Below are 20,350 nucleotides of genomic sequence, written 5' to 3'. Positions count from 1 at the left end.
CCATGGCCAGCAGAGTGCTGGTGCAAATCAAGAGACATAGCTGACGAGCCCCTGCCCCGAGTTCTGACGGAGACCCTCAGGAGAAACGGCAAAGACCATAGTCTCCAAACACAGCACACAAAGACGTAGTCATACAGATAAAAACACCAGAAAGGTTTTTAGTGATTTTATCAGCATTTGCCAAGTTTAAAATTGTTTTCTTAACAGTAGTTAGGTTGTAAAAAAAATACCCGCACACTAGAATTGCTGACCAAATATAAGTGTTGTTGGCTGGAAAACAAAACAAAACAAAAGAAAACAAAGCACCAATTTACCCAAATTGTCTAGGAAACCACCAGAGGGACCTATATTACTCAACTCTTATTGATCAGACATTGGATGTGGCCAGCAGGGGGAAGTCCCAGAGCTCGGACAAGGCAGCTCTCTGTAGTGGAGGGAGCGCCTAAAAGGGCTAGTGGCCGAGGACTGCCAGCTGAATGCACTCTCAGCAGCTGAAGCAGAGTCCTGTCCTTTTGAGGAGAGTTTCTGGTTGGAAACATCTTCATGTCTATGATAGCCTCATTATCAAATGATACTCTGGCCACCCAGGCAACCGTAGTTTGACAGTGGTTTTCTCTCAGCACTAGCTTTGGCTTCCATTTCTTGGTGAAAAGAGGTATGTAATCACATTATTTGGTATTCCATTTTTAGGCACCGTGCCCTGTTGTCTGCTATCTTGCTCTCTATGCTTATATCCTGGCTTTACTACAATGCATCCACGTGTGCTTCCTGAATCCGGGATGTCATGGCTGCCTTAAATTTGGGGAAATTACTAGACATTTGTCTTTGAATATTATTCTTCCAAACTTCATCCAAGTTTCTGCTTCCGGAATGCCACTGAGATGCACTTAATAACTACTTACCCCATTCCTTAAGTCTCTTTTCCTCACTTCCATCCCATTTTTGTCTTTATCCTTCTATGAGGCGTTCTGTCTTATTTCTTTCACCTCTCTTCTAGCTCACCCATTCTCTCTATCTGGTATGTGTCCTTTGTTGTGTAAACTTTGGTGGATCTTTTAATCTAGCGCTTAGTATTTTCAAGACTAGACAACCATTTAAGACATTTTTGATAAGGAGTCGCTTCGTACTCACATTTTACATGTCTTGTAATTATTTTTTCAACATGTTACTTATTCATGTGTCAGAGAGAGCGCACAGGCAGGGGGAGTGGGAGGCAGAGGGTGAAGCAGGCTCCCCGCTGAGCAGGGAGCCTGATATGGGACTCGATCCCAGGACTCTGGTATCATGACCGGAGCTGAAGGCAGATGCTTAACCGACGGAGCCACCCAGGCGTCCCTCTTCTAATTATTTATATGAACGTTTTAACCGTGTTTGGAAGTTGGCATTTGGTAATGATACTTTGGAACTTTCCAGTTTGTTTTCCTGTTTGATTTTGAGAGGGGCGGCTTGTTTTGGGATTGTGTGCTTGTGTAGGAGGACTTTATCTGCAGGAATCCTGTAACAGCCTCAATTAAGGTTACTCCTCCAGGAAGGATTAGAAGTGCATTTGCCATGTGTCTGGGTTTCTGACTAGGAACTGTTGGCATCATGCTGGCAGTGCTAACCCGAACCCCAGAGCTACACCAGGACACTCGTGTGAATGCACATTCTCAGGGAATTTTCTTTCCCCCTCTCTCAGAACTAAGGACCGGGAATAGAATTTTCCTTGGCATCTCCTTTTCCCAGTAGGAAAGAGTCCAGTTTTCTCAAAGTCTGTAGTAATTCAAGCACCACTTCACGCAAAGCCGAGTATGTAATGCGATGGTTCTTACTTGCTCAGGCCCATGTAGCAAGAGGTAAACAACAACAACAACAACAACAACAACAAAGGGTACATTCAAATAGCCTGAGTTCAGATACATGGTCGGCATCAAGGGAAATCGTTTTACTACTATTAATCTGAGCAATTCTCCTCTGACCTGATGCAAGTGGTGAGAGAGACGTTCACGCATGGGCCTGGATTCATATCCTTCTCCTCATGGTTAAAAGCATACAACTAGTCAAACAAAGAAACAAACAGCAGGAAAAGTATAATTCCAATTTCCCACTCAATCGCAGAGGCTGAGTACCCAGTAAGACTCTTACTGGTTCAGCCTGAGACACCTGACCACACCCTAGGCCCAATGCTGTGGGACAGTGACTCCACATCTCTGATTGGCTAACTCACAGCTGACTGAGGCTTGAGTTGCCTTGAGTAGAAGCCTCCATCATCCTCATGAAGCCGATCTGCAAGTCCTGAAGGTTTGTGATTTCCACAAGAAAAGATTACAGGCTTGGGAAGAATAGAATCAGTTAAATCTGGCCTAATTAAAGTGTTAGCTCCAGTTTCTAGGGAGCCTGGGATAGGAATTCTTTCCTGAACTTTTTGATTTAGCAATTTCTGTACTGAGTTTGGGTCCTGTCTTCTGTTTTTCCATGAATTCCATAACAGAAGTAATGTTGAGAAAGTTGGATTTGGGGGGGGCGTGGGGGCTGTGTTGTTTAAGCGGTTGTCTTTGGCTGAGGTCATGATCCCAGGGTCCTGGGATCGGGCCCCTCATCAGGCTCTCTGCTCAGTGGGGAGCCGGCTTGTCCTCTCCCTCTGCCTGCCGCTCTGCCTACTTGTCCTCACTCTCACACTCTCGCACACTCACTCTCCATCAAATAAATAAATAAAACCTTTAAAAAAAAAGTTTGATTAGGGATGGTCGACTTACTAGTACTAGTTTCCCAGGGTTGTTGCTTATAATTTGTTACTTAAGTGACAAATCCACTTCTCTCAATCAGTCTTTACCATTAACCACACTATTAGAGAATGAATGCTCACCAGATGCCCTGTGTCCTCAGTTGCCTTCAGAAGTGATCAGGGGTACTCATTTCCATTTTGTCTAGGCCTCAATATCCATTTTCCCTCACTGCATCTTGGAGTTTGTATCTGTCACTCACCTTCACACTCGCAGTCTTCACGGTCTATGTGGTGCATTCAGTGTTGTTTTACTCATGCTCCTATTTGGTTTCTGAAACTAAGGAGCAAAGCACCCAAAGGAGTGCCAAACTGTCCTAACGGATTCCATTTCTTAATATGACTTCTCACATAAAACGATACATATGAGACCGGTACTTAAGAGCAAGACACAAAACCTTTGTGTGTCACATGGACAAACATGGGGACGTTGAAACTCCAGCATTGAACATGACAGAAAGGAAGTGCCTCAGTGGAATGCTGTTTATGCAAAGAGGCTCACCATTGTATCTTTGAAAATGGGCATGGTGGTGAAGAGCCTTTAGCTCCCCAAATATTTTTCCCCATCTTGTGACACTACCAAGGACAATTTACTGGTTGTTGAATTCCTGATAATGTTTCCCACTGGCCTTAGAGAATAAATTCCGTATTTTCCAAATCCTTTCATTAGATTTTTCAAATATTCCAGGAAATAATAAGCAATAAACCTTACGAGAGTGGCCACTGATCCTAAATTCTTAGTGTAATGATCCCAAGGATAACTCCGGAGGTATAATGGCTCATCCGAGTTCTTCTACATTGGACCAAACAAACAACAAAACAACAACAAAAAGCCAGACTTGGCACCTAGTGATGGAAGAGGCATTGCACCCCTTCACGTCTTTGCTACACACAAAAGCCTTCTCTGGTATCCTTCGTTTTCTGGAACTGCCCACCCTATTTTTCTGGAAGTCATATTGTTCTGTCATAGCTAAATAAGTTTTGTGATGTGACACTCCAGGCGGTTCCTGGGGCGCTTCTGATGGGCTAAGGAAAGTTTTTGGATTTTTGGAGATTATTCAGATTTGTTTGGCAGGGAATGTCATCATTCACAGGGGCATTTACAAAGTATTTCAAGAGTACAAATGCCATTCTCAAAATATCGACCAAATACGGAATGCCAAAAATACCGTAATCAATTTCTAATAATTGAAATCAGAGTATATTCACTTTTGCAGAGATAGGAAGCTAGAAAATAAAAAATATGATACAATTAAGCAACATTAATACCGTCTTGATGAAAAGGGTGGTGAATGAGGTCACCTCACTTCTCTAATAGGACAACAAGTAATCGATATGATGGAAGAAGCAGTGAATATGCCCATGTACAGCTCGGGTTTCCTATCTCACATGGCTTGTTCTATCCCCCACCACACCCCCCACCTGCACCAAATCATATGAAGACATCCTTAACCCCCAGGACCTCCAATGGGATCATATTTGGAGACAGAATCATTAATGAGGCAATGAAGCTAAAATACCCTCTTTCGTACGGACACTAATCCAAAATGACTTTTGCCTGTATAAAAGGGGGGAAAGTTAACACAAAGACTTGTGCATAGAGAAGAAAATGTGGAAAAAAAACAAAACAAAACAATAGGAGAAGTCAGTTATTTAAGAGTCCGAGAGAGAGGGACCAGGATCTGATTCTTCCCTCACACATCTCAGAAGGAAGTAACGTGGCCCATAACCCTTGATTTGGACTTCTAATCTCTAGAAGTGTGAGACAATACATTTCTGTTAAGCTTCCCAGTCTGTGGTACTTTGTAAGGATAGACATAGCACACTCATGCAGATTTTGATGCCGGAAGTGGGATGAGGTTGTAACAAAGACTTAGGGAGTTGGGAGTGGCTCTGAAACTGGGTAATGTGGGGGAGGGAGAAACTGGGTAATGGGTAAGGATGGTAGCGTTTTGAGATACATGACAGAACAAGCTGAGATTGCTTTGAGGGACTGTTGGATGAAATATGGACATGAAGTGTATTTCAGGTGAGGGCTCATACAGAAAAGAGGAGAGCTATGGGGAAAGTCTTTATCATCTTAGAGAACACATAGAGCATCATGAAAATTATGTTGCTAGAAATGTGAGTGAGAAGGGTGCTTCTGCTGAGATAGCAGATGGAAATTAGAGGCATGTTATTGGAAACTTGAGAAATCACCATCCTTTTTATCAGGTGACAGAGTATTAGCCCCCACCATGTGCCAGTGTTTTGTGTTTGGTGAAGACTAGAAGGTTCACATGATGAGCTGGGACAGATAAGCTGAGGGGATTTGTAAGCACAGGGTTGAAGGCATGGCCTGGTCTCCCCTTCCTCCTCATAGTAAATGCCAGAGGAGAGACGTAAATTGAAGAAGGTAGCGTGAAATGAGAAGAAACTAACACGCTATGATTTGCAACCTTCTCAGCCTAACCAGGTAGCCTGCTTTGGAAAAAGGGCCACGGGTGTGCCTGGAAAGCCATCAGTTGGGAGCTTAGGCATGTGACACGTGGGTCCAATCGACCATCTCAGCAGGAGCCAAGAATGGAGATACTGTTATGCAAGACAAACGTGTGGAGGACCCTACTGTGCAATAGCTTGAACCCTTTGGAATGTAGGGAAAGCCAACAGGTGTCTTATTCTGAGAATTTGATGCTGGCTGAAAGGTGGCTAGCCGGAACTCAAGGGAAAGAGATGGGACAGACAACACGAAGGAAGACTGTTGGGACTGCTGGGATTCGGCAGGCGAGAAAAGGGCCCACAGCTATATCTCACTGGGAACATGGGCTATTCTTCAGGAAAGGGGGCAAATGACCCCACAGAAGGTTCAGTGGCTGGCAGGGCTGCCACTGCCACTACAGACCCAGAGGCGCAATGCCAGGATCTGTAGAGCCATCTTCTCCTTGATTCCTGAGACAAAGGCCGGCTCCTGGGTTCCAAAGGTTAGGAACACCTGGCCTTCAGAAGAAGGTACTGCAGCAGCCCTGGATGGGTGGGAGGCCGCCACTTCCCATGGCAGAGAGTGTGGGGCTGCCACCCCTTGTGGGAGCAGAGCTCAGGGCCTAGAGCCAGAGAGGATTCTTTTCCATCCTTATGATCTAATATAATGTTTCCTACTAGCACCCAAACTTGCTCTGGGCCCACGAACCCTTGTTTCCCTTTCCAATACCTTGATTTTGGAATAGTAATGACTGTCCTATGCCTGTCCGTCCATTGTGTTTTGGCAGCAGGTAACTTCTTGTCTCCTGTCACACGTTCTCAGCTGGGCAGGAATTACGCCTCAGCATTAATCAGAGGTGGAAATGCACCCTCATCTGGTGTAGAGGATATTTAGATGAAATTTGGCCTTTGCATTGATGCTGGAATGGGTGAAGACTTTTGGTGATATTCACATAGGATGAATGCATTGTGGACGTGAAGACATGAATTTGGGGGGTGAGAGGGCTGACTCTTATGGGTTGAACTTTGTGCTCCCATAATGGATATGTTGTATTCCTGATCCCTCGTTCTTCTAAATGTGACCTTATTTGATGGTAGACTACCACCCTGGCATTACCCTGGTGGTCGTGTGCAGGTGAAATCATTAAGGTAGGCCTCACCCAATAGGACTGTTGTCCTTAGGAAAAGGAGACATTTGGAGTCACAGACACTCTCAGAGGGAAGCCCATGTGAGTACATATTGTGAGAACGTGGCTATTTTAGGACAAAGAGAACGACTTATAAAAGATGCTTGCCTCATAGCTCAGAGAGTCACCCCCCCATCAGCGAATGAGTTTGGACCTCTAGTCTCCAGGACTGTGAGGCAATAAATGGACATATCATTTAAGTTGACCAGTCCCTGGTATTTGATTTAGCGGCTCTAGAAAGCTAATATAACATCCTTAAATCACCACGATTAAAACACCTATGACTAAGGCATCAAGCAAATAAGAAATAGCTGGTTAAGACTAACAGCACTTTCCCCCATCCCCATTACCACCGATCTCCAGGGTGGCACAACCAGGGAGGTCTCCTGTGGCTCACCTTGGGACAACTTCTCACACATGGGGCCAATAGCTGTGTCTCAGAGGATGTAGGTCCCCTCATTGGCTGACTCAGAAGAGTGTGGGGCTTGAGCTGCTCTGAACAGAGTCTCCCATCATCTCCATGATGAGGTGTTGCACGTCATGAAATTTTAAGTTTCTCAAATACAAAAGTGTGTAGCCTGAAAGGAACAGAGTCAGATAAGTCTGGATGTGTCAGAACAGTAACTTCAGTTTCTAGGGAGCCTGAATAGGTTTTCTTTCTTGAACTTTTAGATTTAGGTATTTCTGTACTGGGTTTGGGTCCTTGCTTCTGTTTTCCAATGAATTGCAATGAATTCCAGTGAATTCCAATGAATTGAATTAATATGAGTAGTGCTTAGAAGAAATTGACTTGGGGGGCATCTGCGTGGCTCAGTCAATTGGGTGTCTGCCTTCAGCTCAGGTCATGATCCCAGGGTCCTGGGATCGAACCCGGCATCGGGTTCCCTGCTCATTAGGGAGCCTGCTTCTCCCTCTCCCTCTGCGGCTCCTCCTGTTTGTGTGCTCCCTCCCTCTCTCTCTGTCTGTCTCTCAAATAAATAAATAAATCTTAAGAAAATAAAAGAGAAGAGATTGACTTGGATATGCTTGTCCTATTAATACTATTTTCCCGTGTTGATGCTTATGACGTATTAGCGAAGCAGGAGCCCTTCCCTTATATCGTCTTCTTGGTAACCACAGCATTAGACCATGACTGCTCACCAGGTACATTTTTCCTGACTCACCCACTGAAGGGAATAGTCAGACGTATTCACTTTCAACTCTGGACTTCAACATCGAACCCCATTTTCTTTCTCCCTTCCCAGATTTCGTGTGTGTCACTCACACTTGCATTCCCAGTCTTGCATCCACAGCCCATTTTAGGTGCATTTTAACCTTGTTTTCCTAGCGCTGCCATTTGATCCGAAATTACAAATGCAAAAGAGCCCACGTGTGCCCTCCCTCCCCGACACACATCACACATATCCTAATGGATTCCCATTCTTTTTTTTTTTAAGTTTTTGTTTTAATTCCAGTTGGTTAACACACAGTGTTAGATGAGTGCAGAGTCAGCTGACTTTCAAAGCTCCAGTCTCCAAGTCCCACTGGTTATACAAACTCACGGTATTCAGCCCTTCTGGTTTCCACAGCCAAACAGTATGGGTATTAGCTTCCCCCGTGTGAGCTCCCTGGTGCGAGGGCCCATTTCTCTGCCCTCTCCCCATGCACAGCTCCCTCCTTCCTGTGGGCACCCTCCCTCTACGTTTCTGACCTTCCTAACCTTTCAGATGCAGCTTCCTCCCTATATTTAGTTGTGGGGTTTCTTCTTCCAGTCCTTGCATTGCTCTCTGGTTTATTTAATTTTTCTGGATGATATCTAGTTTTAAATGTGGACGGGGTGAGCTCAGGCTCCTCGTACTCTGCCATCTCCCCAAGCTCCTCTGGATTCGCAGTCTTAAAATGAGTTTTTAAATAACGTGATATATATGAGACCAATGTGCATGAATAACTTTGAAAAACCACTGTAAGTCATGTGGACCAAAAGTGCCTTTTGACCCAGCAGCAATCAGCATGAGAGAAATTAAGTGACTTCGTGAAACAGGATTTTATTTTTCTAAACGATCCACAGTCTTTTCTCTGAAAAGGCATATGGCTCTGAAAAGAGCTTTTGGCTTCAAAAATTCAGTTCCCCATGTAAATGGCCATTTCTAAGGACCACCCACAGGGATTTACTGGCACTTCATTTTTTTTTCAACAAACAACAAATATTTATTTAGCGCCTATTATGTGCCAGGCACTGTTCTAGGATCCCCCCTCCAAAAAGGAAAACAAAACAAAATAAAATGAGACAGAGGCGTAAAATGCAATTCTGAGGGAGAGGACAGGGGCAGCTGAGGAAGAAGGCTGAGGGAACGGAGAAGCCTGAGGTGATGGTGCTCTGCCTTAGGCCTCCTCTTTGGCCTCCTCACCGAAATCCTCTTCTTTTTCTGCAGTGGCGTCCTGGTACTGCTGATACTCGGAGACAAGGTCGTTCATGTTGCTCTCGGCTTCAGTGAACTCCATCTCGTCCATGCTCTCGCCTGTGTACCAGTGCAGGAAGGCCTTGCGCCGGAACATGGCCGTGAACTGCTCGAGATGCGCTTGAAGAGCTCCTGGATGGCCGTGTTGTTGCCGATGAAGGTGACTGCCATCTTGAGGCCACGAGGTGGGATATCGCAGACTGCTGTCTTGACGTTGTTGGGGATCCATTCCACGAAGTAGCTGCTATTCTTGTTTTGCACGTTGCGCATCTGCTCATCTACCTCCTTTATGGACATCCGCCCATGGAAGACAGCAGCCACGGTGAGGTAACGGCCATGGCGGGGGTCACAGGTGGCCATCATGTTCTTGGCATCAAAGACCTGCTGGGTGAGTTCGGGCACAGTGAGGGCCCGATACTGCTGGCTTCCACAGCTGGTCAGAGGTGCGAAGCCGGGCAAGAAGAAGTGGAGACGTGGGAAGGGCACCATGTTGATGGCTAGCTTGCGGAGGTCAGCATTGAGCTGACCAGGGAAGTGGAGGCAGGTGGTGACACCGCTCATGGTGGCTGAGACGAGGTGGTTCAGGTCCCCGTAGGTTGGCGTGGTCAGCTTGAGAGTACAGAAGCAGATGTCGTACAGGGCCTCACTGTCAATGCAGTAGGTCTCATCCGTGTTCTCTACCAGCTGATGGATGGAGAGGGTGGCGTTGTAGGGCTCGACCACTGTGTCAAACACTTTGGGTGAGGGTACCACACTGAAGGTATTCATGATGAGGTCAGGATACTCTTCTCGGATCTTGCTGATGAGCAAGGTGCCCATTCCAGAGTCTGTGCCCCCACCCAGCGAGTGGGTCAGCTGGAAGCCCTGCAGGCAGTCACAGCTCTCAGCCTCCTTCCTCACCACATCCAGGACTGAGTCAACCAGCTCAGCCCCCTCTGTATAGTGGCCCTTGGCCCAGTTGTTGCCTGCCCCAGACTGACTGAAAACAAAGTTGTCTGGTCTGAATATCTGCCCAAAAGGACCTGAGCGAACAGAGTCCATGGTCCCGGGTTCTAGATCCACCAAGATAGCACGAGGAACATATTTGCCACCTGTAGCTTCATTGTAGTACACGGAGATGCAATCCAGCTGCGGGTCGCTGTCACCGTGGTAGGTTCTGGTGGGATCAATGCCGTGTTCATCACTGATTACCTCCCAGAACTTGGCACTGATCTGGTTGCCACACTGACCGGCCTGGATATGCACTATTTCCCTCATTGTTAAAATTTATTTTTAATTCTTTTGCTCGCCTCAAGGTATGTACAGGGCAAGAAAATGATAGGGAATTTTTTTTCTATACTGCTAACCGCAGGCTGGAAGGATGGGACGTGTCCCAGAGGCTGGAGCAGTGAGGTCCGAACGCTGGCACTTCATTTTATGGTAGCTTTCCTTGGGTATTTATCCCGCAAGTACCCCATCGCTTTCCATATCCCGTTGGCTTTATCTCTCCTCTAATGGGCTCAAGAAAAGGTTGGATTGTTGTAGTTTATCTAGCTTTTGTCTCACTCTTTGGCTCAGAGTGACACCATTCACTGGCTTCTACATTCAAATCAAAGGTCATTTAGAATTTATTTTAAGAGTTCACATGGAACACAGGGGAATCATAACGAAATAGTGGGTTTTTGTGCAACCTGGAACAAATTTCAAAGGATTGAAGCCCCCTCACCCCAGCCCTACAGTGTGTTCTCCCTTCACAGATACATAGGAAGCTGGAAATCAATTAAATGGAAAGCACTTAGATAATCACCAACCACTTTGAAATTCAGCATGTACCTATAGGAAAAGGAAACAGAGAAAGGAAAAAAGCCCATGCACCAAGAAGAAAAACACAATGAGTGTTAGAGTGCATTACCATTACCCTACGTCTTCCTCCCCATCAAATCAGTTGAGGTAGAGGAAGGAGTCACCTTAATTCCCTTAATTGCCAAGCAGCCTCCTCTTATTGTGATGCAAAATGACAGGGACAGGTCCCACTGGGACATCTGCATGTTGACACTTCAACCACCCTGGTTCAAAGGAAACCCTTCAACAGAAACCCACAGGCAGACATGTCGACGATCACACCACCTTGCCCCTCAATCTCCAGGCACAGGAAGGCTATTATTGGTTCAGCCCTGGTCACCCCACCACCCTTTGGGCCAATGGCCGTGGATCCTGCATTGCCAGTTGCTTATTGGCTGCTGCCAGCGGAGGCTGGGAGCACAGCTTCTCTCATTGGATGACCCTGTCATCCAGGCATAATTGCAGGGCAGGAAGCCTTTTGTGTCAAAGGTAAAGATGGCATGCTACCAAGGCACAGATTCAGATAAATTTTTAATGAAGTAAAGTAGGCCTTTTTAAAAATTTTTATTTATTTCTGTTAGGTTAATCACCTAAAGTAGGCCTTTCACAAGGTCGGGAACTTGACTAGGGCACAGTGCTAGATAGGTTGAGTTTTCTGCACGGTGTTTGGGTCCCCTTCTATGTATTTAACTGAATTAGGATGAGGGGATACATTGAGGGAATGTGAATGGGGTAAGGGTGAGTTTTGTATCTGCTACAGTGATTCACTTCTTGCTGTATCAACACACTCGGAAATTCTCTATAGGATACTATTCGAAACAAGTGGGAGAAGGAGAATACAAAAGGAACGTAAAATTATTGTGTACTCAGCTGTGACCGTAAAGAGTCGCGGAGACGCTGACCTGAAAGACTGGGCCACTTAGGAATGTGATGAAATGCGACATGGTCAAGGAAATCATAACTGACTGCACCACACACATATATTAAAGTGGACTTGCTCACGGTAAAGGTGTTTTAAGAGCAGGCAGAATGGCACAGGTCCAAACGCTAGAGTAGGCGGGTCTCTGGAGACTTACAGGTCTCTTGTGCCAAGTGAGGTGGCTCTGAAAAGAGCCTTTGGTTTGCGAGTTGGTCCGGCGGTCCGGAGGCAGCTCATTTGCGTCCGTAGAACCTGATGACGGCCTTCATGGCCTCGGACATGGCGTGCTTGCCAATCTCCCCAGGCAGCAGCAGGCGCACATCTGTCTGGATCTCCCTGGTGGTGATGGTGGAGCGCTTGTTGGTGCGGGCCAGGCGAGAGGCCTCCTCGGCGATGCGCTCGAAGATATCCTTGACGAACGAATCCATGACGCTCACAGCCTACTGCGAGAGGCTGAAGCCCCCGTGAACATGCTTCAGAACCCTGGCGAAGTAGGTGGCGAAACTGTCGGGGCAGCAGTGACAGACAAGGCAGTGGCAGCCGCGGCCACTGCCACGGTGGCAGCCTCCGCGCCTGGGCTGCTTCTGCTTCGGGGTCATCGGGTCCGCTGCTGTGGGGTCCTCGGTGCTGAGGCTTTCCTCAGAAGAGGTCTCACAGCCAGGTTCAGCCATGTGGGGTTCACCTTCCCGACAGCTCAGAAGGGCACTGGCGGCAGCTTGAACAGCAAGGGCCCATTTATAGTTGCTGCATTTCCTGACGTCACTGGCAAGTCCTATCTGATTGGACAACATGCAAAGCTAAGAAGCAGGTCACTGAGCCAGGTCTTGTCAGATCTGACTGCTTGCCCTCGAGCTTGACGTCTCTTCAGTCAGAGTCGGAATCAGGCGTCCTCTAATTTTCTTGTGACGGCCACTAGAAAAATGTTCAAACATTCCATGTAAAGGTGTAGTTTCCTCCAGATCTCCAATATGAAAAATGTTTTTCAAGGAGAGTCAGAGAGAGAGCGAGGGCAGTAGTGGAATGGGCAGGGGGAGAGGGAGCGACTCCCAAGTGGGGTCCAAGCTCAGCACAGAGCCTGATGTTACTCTGTATTTCACAAACCTGAGACCGTGACCCGACATCTGGAGGTAAACTACAAGTTTACATGGAATGTTTGAACGTATTTCTGGCGGCCGCCACAAGAAAATTAGAAGCCGCCTGATTTCGATGTCAAGCTTGAGGGAAGCAATCAGATCTGACAAGACTTGGCTCAGTGACTCACTTCTTGTCTTTGCATTTTGTCCAATCAGATAGGACTTGCCAGTGACGTCAGGAAATGCAGCGACTATAATGGGCTGGCACCCCTCAAGCTGCTGCCGCTGCCCTTCCTTCTGAGCTGTCGGGAAGGGGAGCCCCACATGGCTGAACCTGGCTGTGAGACCTCTTCTGAGGAAAGCCTCGGCACTGAGGAGCCCAGGGCAGCGGACCGGAAGAGCCCGAAGCAGAAGCAGCCGAGGTGCAGAGGCCGCCACGGTGGCCGCTGCTGCCGCCGCTTTCTCCGTCTCCGCCGCCGCAGCCCGGACAGTTTCGCCACCTACTTCCCCAGGGTTCTGAAGCAGGTTCACGAGGGCCTGAGCCTCTCGCAGGAGGCCATGAGCGTCATGGATTCATTCGTCAAGGACATCTTTGAGCGCATCGCCGAGGAGGCCTCTCGCCTGGCCCGCACCACCAAGCGCTCCACCATCACCACCAGGGAGATCCAACAGCTGTGCGCCTGCTGCTGCCTGGGGAGATTGGCAAGCACGCCATGTCCGAGGCCACCAAGGCCATCATCAGGTTCACCTTCCACCAATAAGCTGCCTCCGCACAGCCTGACCACCTCGGAAACCAAAGGCTCTTTTCAGAGCCACCTAACTTGGCACAAGAGACCTGTAACTCTCTAGACACCCACCTACTCTAGCGTTTTGACCTGTGCCATTCTCCCCGTTCTTAAAACACATTTACCGTGAGCAAGTCCACTTTAATATATGTTTGTGGTCTAGGCTGTTATGATTTTCCTTGACCATGTCGCATTCCATACCTTTCTTAAATGGTCCCCGTCAGCGTCTTCGGGACTCTTTACGGTCATAGCTGGGTCCACAATAATTTTACTTGCCTTTTGTATTCTCCTTCTCCCACTTGTGTCGAGTAGTGTCCTATAGAGAATTTCCGAGTGTGTTGATACAGCAACAAGTGAAGCAGTGTAGCAGATACAAAATTCAGCCTTACATCATTCACATTCCCTCAACATATCCCCTCATCCTAATTCAGTTAAATACATAAAAGAGGACCCAAACACCGTGCAGAAAACTCAAACTATCTAGAACCGTGCCCTACTCAACTGCCCGACCTTGTGAAAGGCCTACTTCAGGTGATTAACATAACACGAAGAAATAAAAATAAATAAATAAATAAATAAATAAATAAATAAAATAGTAAGGCATACTTCACTTCCTTCAAATTTATCTGATTCTGTGCCTTGGTAGCCTACCATCTTTCCCTTTTGACACAAAAGGCTTCCTGCCCTGCAATTAAGCCTGGATGACGGGTTAGTCCAATGAGAGCAGCTATGCTCCCAGCCTCCGCTGGCAGCAGCCAATAAGTAACTGGCAACGCAGGATCCACGGCCATTGGCCCAAAGGGTGGTGGGGTGACCAGGGCTGAACCGATAATAGCCTTCCTGTGCCTGGAGATTGAGGGGCAAGGTGGTGTGATCGTCGACATGTCTGCCTGTGGGTTTCTGTTGAAGCGTTTCCTTTGGACCAGGGTGGTGGAAGTGTCAACATGCAGATGTTACAGTGGGACCTGTCCGTATCCTTTTGCATCAAAATAAGAGGAGGCTGCTTGGCAATTAAGGGAACTAAGGTGACTCCTTCCTCTACCTCAACTGATTTGATGGGGAGGAGGACTTAGGGTAAAGGTAATGCACTCTAACACTCATTGCGTTTTTCTTCTTGGCACATGGGCTTTTTTCCTCTCTTTGTTTCCTTTTCCTATAGGTACATGCTGAATTTCAAAGTGGATGGTGATTATCCAAGTGCTTTCCATTTAATTGATTTCCAGCTTCCTATATATCTGTGAAGGGAGAACACACTGTAGAGCTAGGGCGGGGGGGGGGGCTTCAATCCCTTGAAATTTGTTACAGGTTGCACGAAAACAATATCTACTACATGGTCTTCCCTCTGTGAGTGTCTGTGACTCCAAATGTCTCCTTTTCCTAAGGACAACAGTCCTATTGGGTGAGGCCTACCTTAATGATTTCACCTGCACACGACCACCAGGGTAATGCCAGGGTAGTAGTCTACCATCAAATATGGTCACATTTAGAAGAACGAGGGATCAGGAATACAACATATCAATTATGGGAGCACAAAGTTCAACCCATAAGAGTCAGCCCTCTTGCCCCCCAAATTCATGTCTTCACGTCCACAATGCATTCATCCTATGTGAATATCACCAAAAGTCTTCGCCCATTCCAGTATCAATGCAAAGGCCAAATTTCATCTAAATATCCTGTACACCAAATGAAGGTGCATTTCCAGCTCTGATTAATGCTGAGGCGTAATTGTTGCCCAGCTGAGAATGTGTGACAGGAGACAAGAAGTTACCTGCTTCCAAAACACAATGGACGGACAGGCACAGGACAGTCATTACTATTCCAAAATCAAGGAATTGGAAAGGGAAACAAGGGTTTGCGGGCCCAGAGCAAGTTTGGGTCCTAGTAGGAAACATTAGATCATAAGAATGGAAAAGAATCTTCTCTGGCTCTAGGCCCCGAGCTCTGCTCCCACAAGGGGTGGCAGCCCCACACTCTCTGCCATGGGAAGTGGCGGCCTCCCACCCATCCAGGGCTGCTGCAGTACCTTCTTCTGAAGGCCAGGTGTTCCTAACCTTTGGAACCCAGGAGCCGGCCTTTGTCTCAGGAATCAAGGAGAAGATGGCTCTACAGATCCTGGCATTGCGCCTCTGGGTCTGTAGTGGCAGTGGCAGCCCTGCCAGCCACTGAACCTTCTGTGGGGTCATTTGCCCCCTTTCCTGAAGAATAGCCCATGTTCCCAGTGAGATATAGCTGTGGGCCCTTTTCTCGCCTGCCGAATCCCAGCAGTCCCAACAGTCTTCCTTCGTGTTGTCTGTCCCATCTCTTTCCCTTGAGTTCCGGCTAGCCACCTTTCAGCCAGCATCAAATTCTCAGAATAAGACACCTGTTGGCTTTCCCTACATTCCAAAGGGTTCAAGCTATTGCACAGTAGGGTCCTCCACAGGTTTGTCTTGCATAACAGTATCTCCATTCCTGGCTCCTGCTGAGATGGTCGATTGGACCCACGTGTCACATGCCTAAGCTCCCAACTGATGGCTTTCCAGGCACACCCGTGGCCCTTTTTCCAAAGCAGGCTACCTGGTTAGGCTGAGAAGGTTGCAAATCATAGCGTGTTAGTTTCTTCTCATTTCACGCTACCTTCTTCAATTTAGGTCTCTCCTCTGGCATTTACTATGAGGAGGAAGGGGAGACCAGGCCATGCCTTCAACCCGGTGCTTACAAATCCCCTCAGCTTATCTGTCCCAGTTCATCATGTGAACCTTCTAGTCTTCACCAAACACAAAACACTCGCACATGGTGTGGGCAAATGCTCTGTCACCTGATAACAAGGATGGCCATTTCTCAAGTTTCCAGTAACATGCCTCTAATTTCCATCTGCTATCTCAGCAGAAGCACCCTTCTCACTCACATTTCTAGCAACATAATTTTCATGATGCTCTATGTATTCTCTAAGATGATAAAGTCTTTCCCCATAGCTCTCCTCTTTTCTGTATGAGCCCTCACCGGAAATACACTTCATGTCCATATTTCATCCAACAGTCCCTCAAAGCAATCTCAGCTTGTTTTGTCATGTATCTCAAAACGCTACCATCCTTACCCATTACCCAGTTTCTCCCCCCCCCCCACATTACCCAGTTTCAGAGCCACTCCCAACTCCCTAAGTCTTTGTTACAACATCATACCACTTCTGGCATCAAAATCTGCATGAGTGTGCTAAGTCTATCCTTACAAAGTACCACAGACTGGGAAGCTTAACAGAAATGTATTGTCTCACAGTTCTGGAGATTAGAAGTCCAAATCAAGGGTTATGGGCCACGTTACTTCCTTCTGAGATGTGTGAGGGAAGAATCAGTTCCTGGTCCCTCTGTCTCAGGCTCTTAAATTACTGACTATTCCTATTGTTTTGTTTTGTTTGTTTTTTCCACATTTTCTTCTCTATGCGCATGTCTTTTTGTTAACATTCCCCCTTTTATACAGGCAAAAGTCAATTTGGATTAGTGTCCATACGGAAGAGGGTATTTTAGATTGATTGCCTCATTAATGATTCTATCTCCAAAAATGATCCCATTGGAGGTCCTGAGGGTTAAGGATGTCTTCATATGATTTTGGTGCAGGTGGGGGCTGGGGTGGGGGATAGAACAACCCATGTGAGATGCGAAACCCGAACTGTACATAGGCACATGCACTGCTTCTTCCATCATATCGATTACTTGTCCCGTTAGAGAAGTGAGGTTACCTCATTTAGCACCCTTTTACTCAAGACGGTATTAATGTTGCTTAATTGTATCATATTTTTTATTTTTCTAGCTTCCTATCTCTGCAAAAGTGAATATACTCTGATTTCAATTTTTTAGAAATTAATTGCAGTATTTTTGGTAATCCATATTTGGTTGATATTTTGAGAATGGCATTTGTACTCTTGAAATACTTTGTAAATGCCCATGTGAATGATGACATTCCCTGCCAAACAAATCTAGATAATCTCCAAAAATCCAAAAACTTTCCTTAGCCCATCAGAAGTGCCCCAGGAACCTCCTGGAGTGTCACATCACAAAACTTATTTAGCTATGGCAGAACAATATGACTTCCAGAAAAATAGGGTGGGCAGTTCCAGAAAACGAAGCATACCAGAGAAGGCTTTTGTGTGTAGCAAAGACGTGAAGGGGTGCAATGCCTCTTCCATCACTAGGTGCCAAGTCTGGGTTTTTTGTTGTTGTTTTGTTCTTTGTTTGTTCCAATGTAGAAGAACTCGGATGAGCCATTATACCTCCGGAGCTCTCCTTGGGATCATTACAGTAAGAATTTAGGATCAGTGGCCACCCTCGTAAGGTTTATTACTTATTGTTTCTCTGGAATATTTGAAAAATCTAATGAAAAGATTCGGAAAATTACAGAATGTATTCTCTAAAACCAGTGGGAAACATTACCGGGAAATCAACAACCTAGTAAATTGTCTTTGGTAGTGCCTTAAGATGGGAAAAATATTTGGGGAGCTAAAGGCTCTTCACCACCATGCCCGTTTTCAAAGATACAATGGTGAGTCTCTTTGCTTAAGCAGCATTCAACTGAGGCACTTCCTTTCTGTCATGCTCACTGCTGCTGTTTCAAAGTCCATGTGTTTGTCCATGTGACACACAAAGGTCTTGCGTCTTGTTCTTACGTACCAGTCTCATATGTATCGTTTTATGTGAGAAGTCATATTAAGAAATGGAATCCGTTAGTACAGTTTGGCACTCCTTTGGGTGCTTTGGTCCGTACTTTCAGAAATCAAATAGGAGCATGAGTAAAACAACACTGAATGCACCACATAGACCGTGAAGACTGCGAATGTGAAAGTGAGTGACAGATACAAACTCCAAGATGCAGTGAGGGAAAATGGATGTTGAGGCCTAGACAAAATGGAAATAAGTACCCCTGATCACTTCTGACGGCAATTCAGGACAAAGGGCATCCAGTGAGCATTCATTCTCTAATAGTGTGGTTAATGGTAAAGACTGATTGAGAGAAGTGGATTTGTCACTTAAGTAACAAATTGTAAGCAACAACCCTGGGAAACTAGTACTAGTAAGTCTACCATCCCCAATCAAACTTTTTTTTAAAGGTTTTATTTATTTATTTGTTGGAGAGCGAGAGTGCGAGAGTGAGGACAAGTAGGCAGAGCGGCAGGCAGAGGGAGAGGAGAAGCAGGCTCCCCACTGAGCAGAGACCCTGAAGAGGGGCCCGATCCCAGGAACCTGGATTCATGACCTGAGCCAAAGGCAGCCGCTTAAACAACGCAGCCCCCACGTGCCCCCCTAATCCAACTTTCTCAACATTACTTTTGTTATGGAATTCATGGAAAAACAGAAGACAGGACCCAAACTCAGTACAGAAATCGCTAAATCAAAAAGTTCAGGAAAAAATTCCTATTCCAGGCTCCCTCGTAACTGGAGCTAACACTTTAAGTAGGCCAGATTTAGCTGATTCTATTCTTCCCAAGCCTGTAATCTTTCCTTGTGGAAATCACAAACCTTCAGGACTTGCAGATCGGCTTCATGAGGATGATGGAGGCTTCTAGTCAAGGCAACTCAAGCCTCAGTCAGCTGTGAGTTAGCCAATCAGAGATGTGGAGCCGCTGACCCACAGCATTGGGCCTAGTGTGCGGTCAGGTGTCTCAGGCTGAACCAGTAAGAGTCTTACTGGGTACTCAGCCTTTGCGATTGAGTGGGAAATTGGAATTATACTTTACCTGCTGTTTGTTTCTTTGTTTGGGTAGTTGTATGCTTTTAACCATGAGGAGAAGGATATGAATCCAGGCCTGTGCGTGGACATCTCTCTCACCACTTCCATCAGGTCAGAGGAGAATTGCTCAGATTAATACCCGTAAAACGATTTCCCTTGATGCCGACCATGTATCTGAACTCAGGCTATTTGAATGTACACTTTGTTATTGTTGTTGTTGTTGTTGTTGTTGTTTACCTGTTGCTACATGGGCCTGAGCACGTAAGACCCATTGCATTACATACTTGGCTTTGCGAGAAGTGGTGCTTGAATGACTACAGACTTTGAGAAAACTGGACTGTTTCCTACTGGGAAAAGGAGATGCCAAGGAAAATTCTATTCCCAGTCCTTAGTTCTGAGTGAGGGGGAAAAAAAATTTCCTGAGAATGTGCATTCACATGAGTGTTCTGGTGTAGCTCTGGGTATCAGGTTAGCACTGCCAGCACGATGCCAACAGTTCCTGGTCAGAAACCCAGACACATGGCAAATCCACTTCTAATCCTTCCTGGAGGAGTAACCTTGATTGAGGTTTTTACAGAATTCCTGCAGATAAAGTCCTCCTACACAAGCACCCAATCCCAAAACAAGCCGCCCCTCTCAAAATCAAACAAGAAACCAAACTGGAAAGTTCCAAAGTATTATTACCAAATGCCAACTTCCAAACAGGGTAAAAACATTTATATAAATAATTACAAGAGGGATGCCTGGGTGGCTCCATCGGTTAAGCTTCTGCCTTCAGCTCCAGTCATGATCCCAGGGTCCTAGGATCCAGTCCCATATTGCGCTCCCCGCTCAGTGGGGAGTCTGCTTCTCCCTCTGCCTGCTGCTCCCCCTGCTTGTGCACTCTCTCTCTCTGACACATGAAGAAGTAACATCTTGAAAAAATAATTACAAGACATGTAAAATGTGAGTAGGAAGCGACTCGTTATCAAAAATGTCTTAAATGATTTTCTAGTCTTCAAAATATTAACTGCTAGATTAAAAGATCCACCAAAGTTTACAGAACAAAGGACACATACCAGATAGAGAGAATGGGTGAGCTAGAAGAGAGGTGAAAGAAATAAGACAAAACGCCTCATAGAAGGATAAAGACAAAAATGGGATGGACGTGAGGCAAAGAGACCTAAGGAATGGGGTAAGTAGTTATTAAGTGCATCTCAGTGGCATTCC

The 20,350-nt window shown here is 46.2% G+C and overlaps 1 protein-coding gene and 2 pseudogenes across 1 annotated transcript in view; 1 reads left to right on the top strand and 2 right to left on the bottom strand.

The window, feature by feature from the left end:
* Window positions 1–8,766: 8,766 nt before the first annotated feature.
* Window positions 8,767–10,100, bottom strand: LOC113933883 (annotated as a pseudogene).
* Window positions 10,101–11,816: 1,716 nt separating this feature from the next.
* The window catches only part of LOC113933884 (histone H2B type 1-A-like), a 98,426-nt gene continuing 89,892 nt past the window's right edge, over window positions 11,817–20,350 (bottom strand). Inside the window, exon 3 of the mRNA XM_035725851.1 lies at window positions 11,817–12,023. Within this exon, the coding sequence (XP_035581744.1) occupies window positions 11,817–12,023 (207 nt within the window). The remainder of the gene's footprint in view (window positions 12,024–20,350) is intronic.
* LOC113930710 lies at window positions 12,981–13,417 on the top strand (annotated as a pseudogene).

Source organism: Zalophus californianus, chromosome X (assembly GCF_009762305.2).
Source record: "Zalophus californianus isolate mZalCal1 chromosome X, mZalCal1.pri.v2, whole genome shotgun sequence".
Taxonomy (NCBI): domain Eukaryota; kingdom Metazoa; phylum Chordata; class Mammalia; order Carnivora; family Otariidae; genus Zalophus; species Zalophus californianus.
Note: the sequence above shows the minus strand (reverse complement) of the source record. Positions and strands in the feature narration are given on the sequence as shown.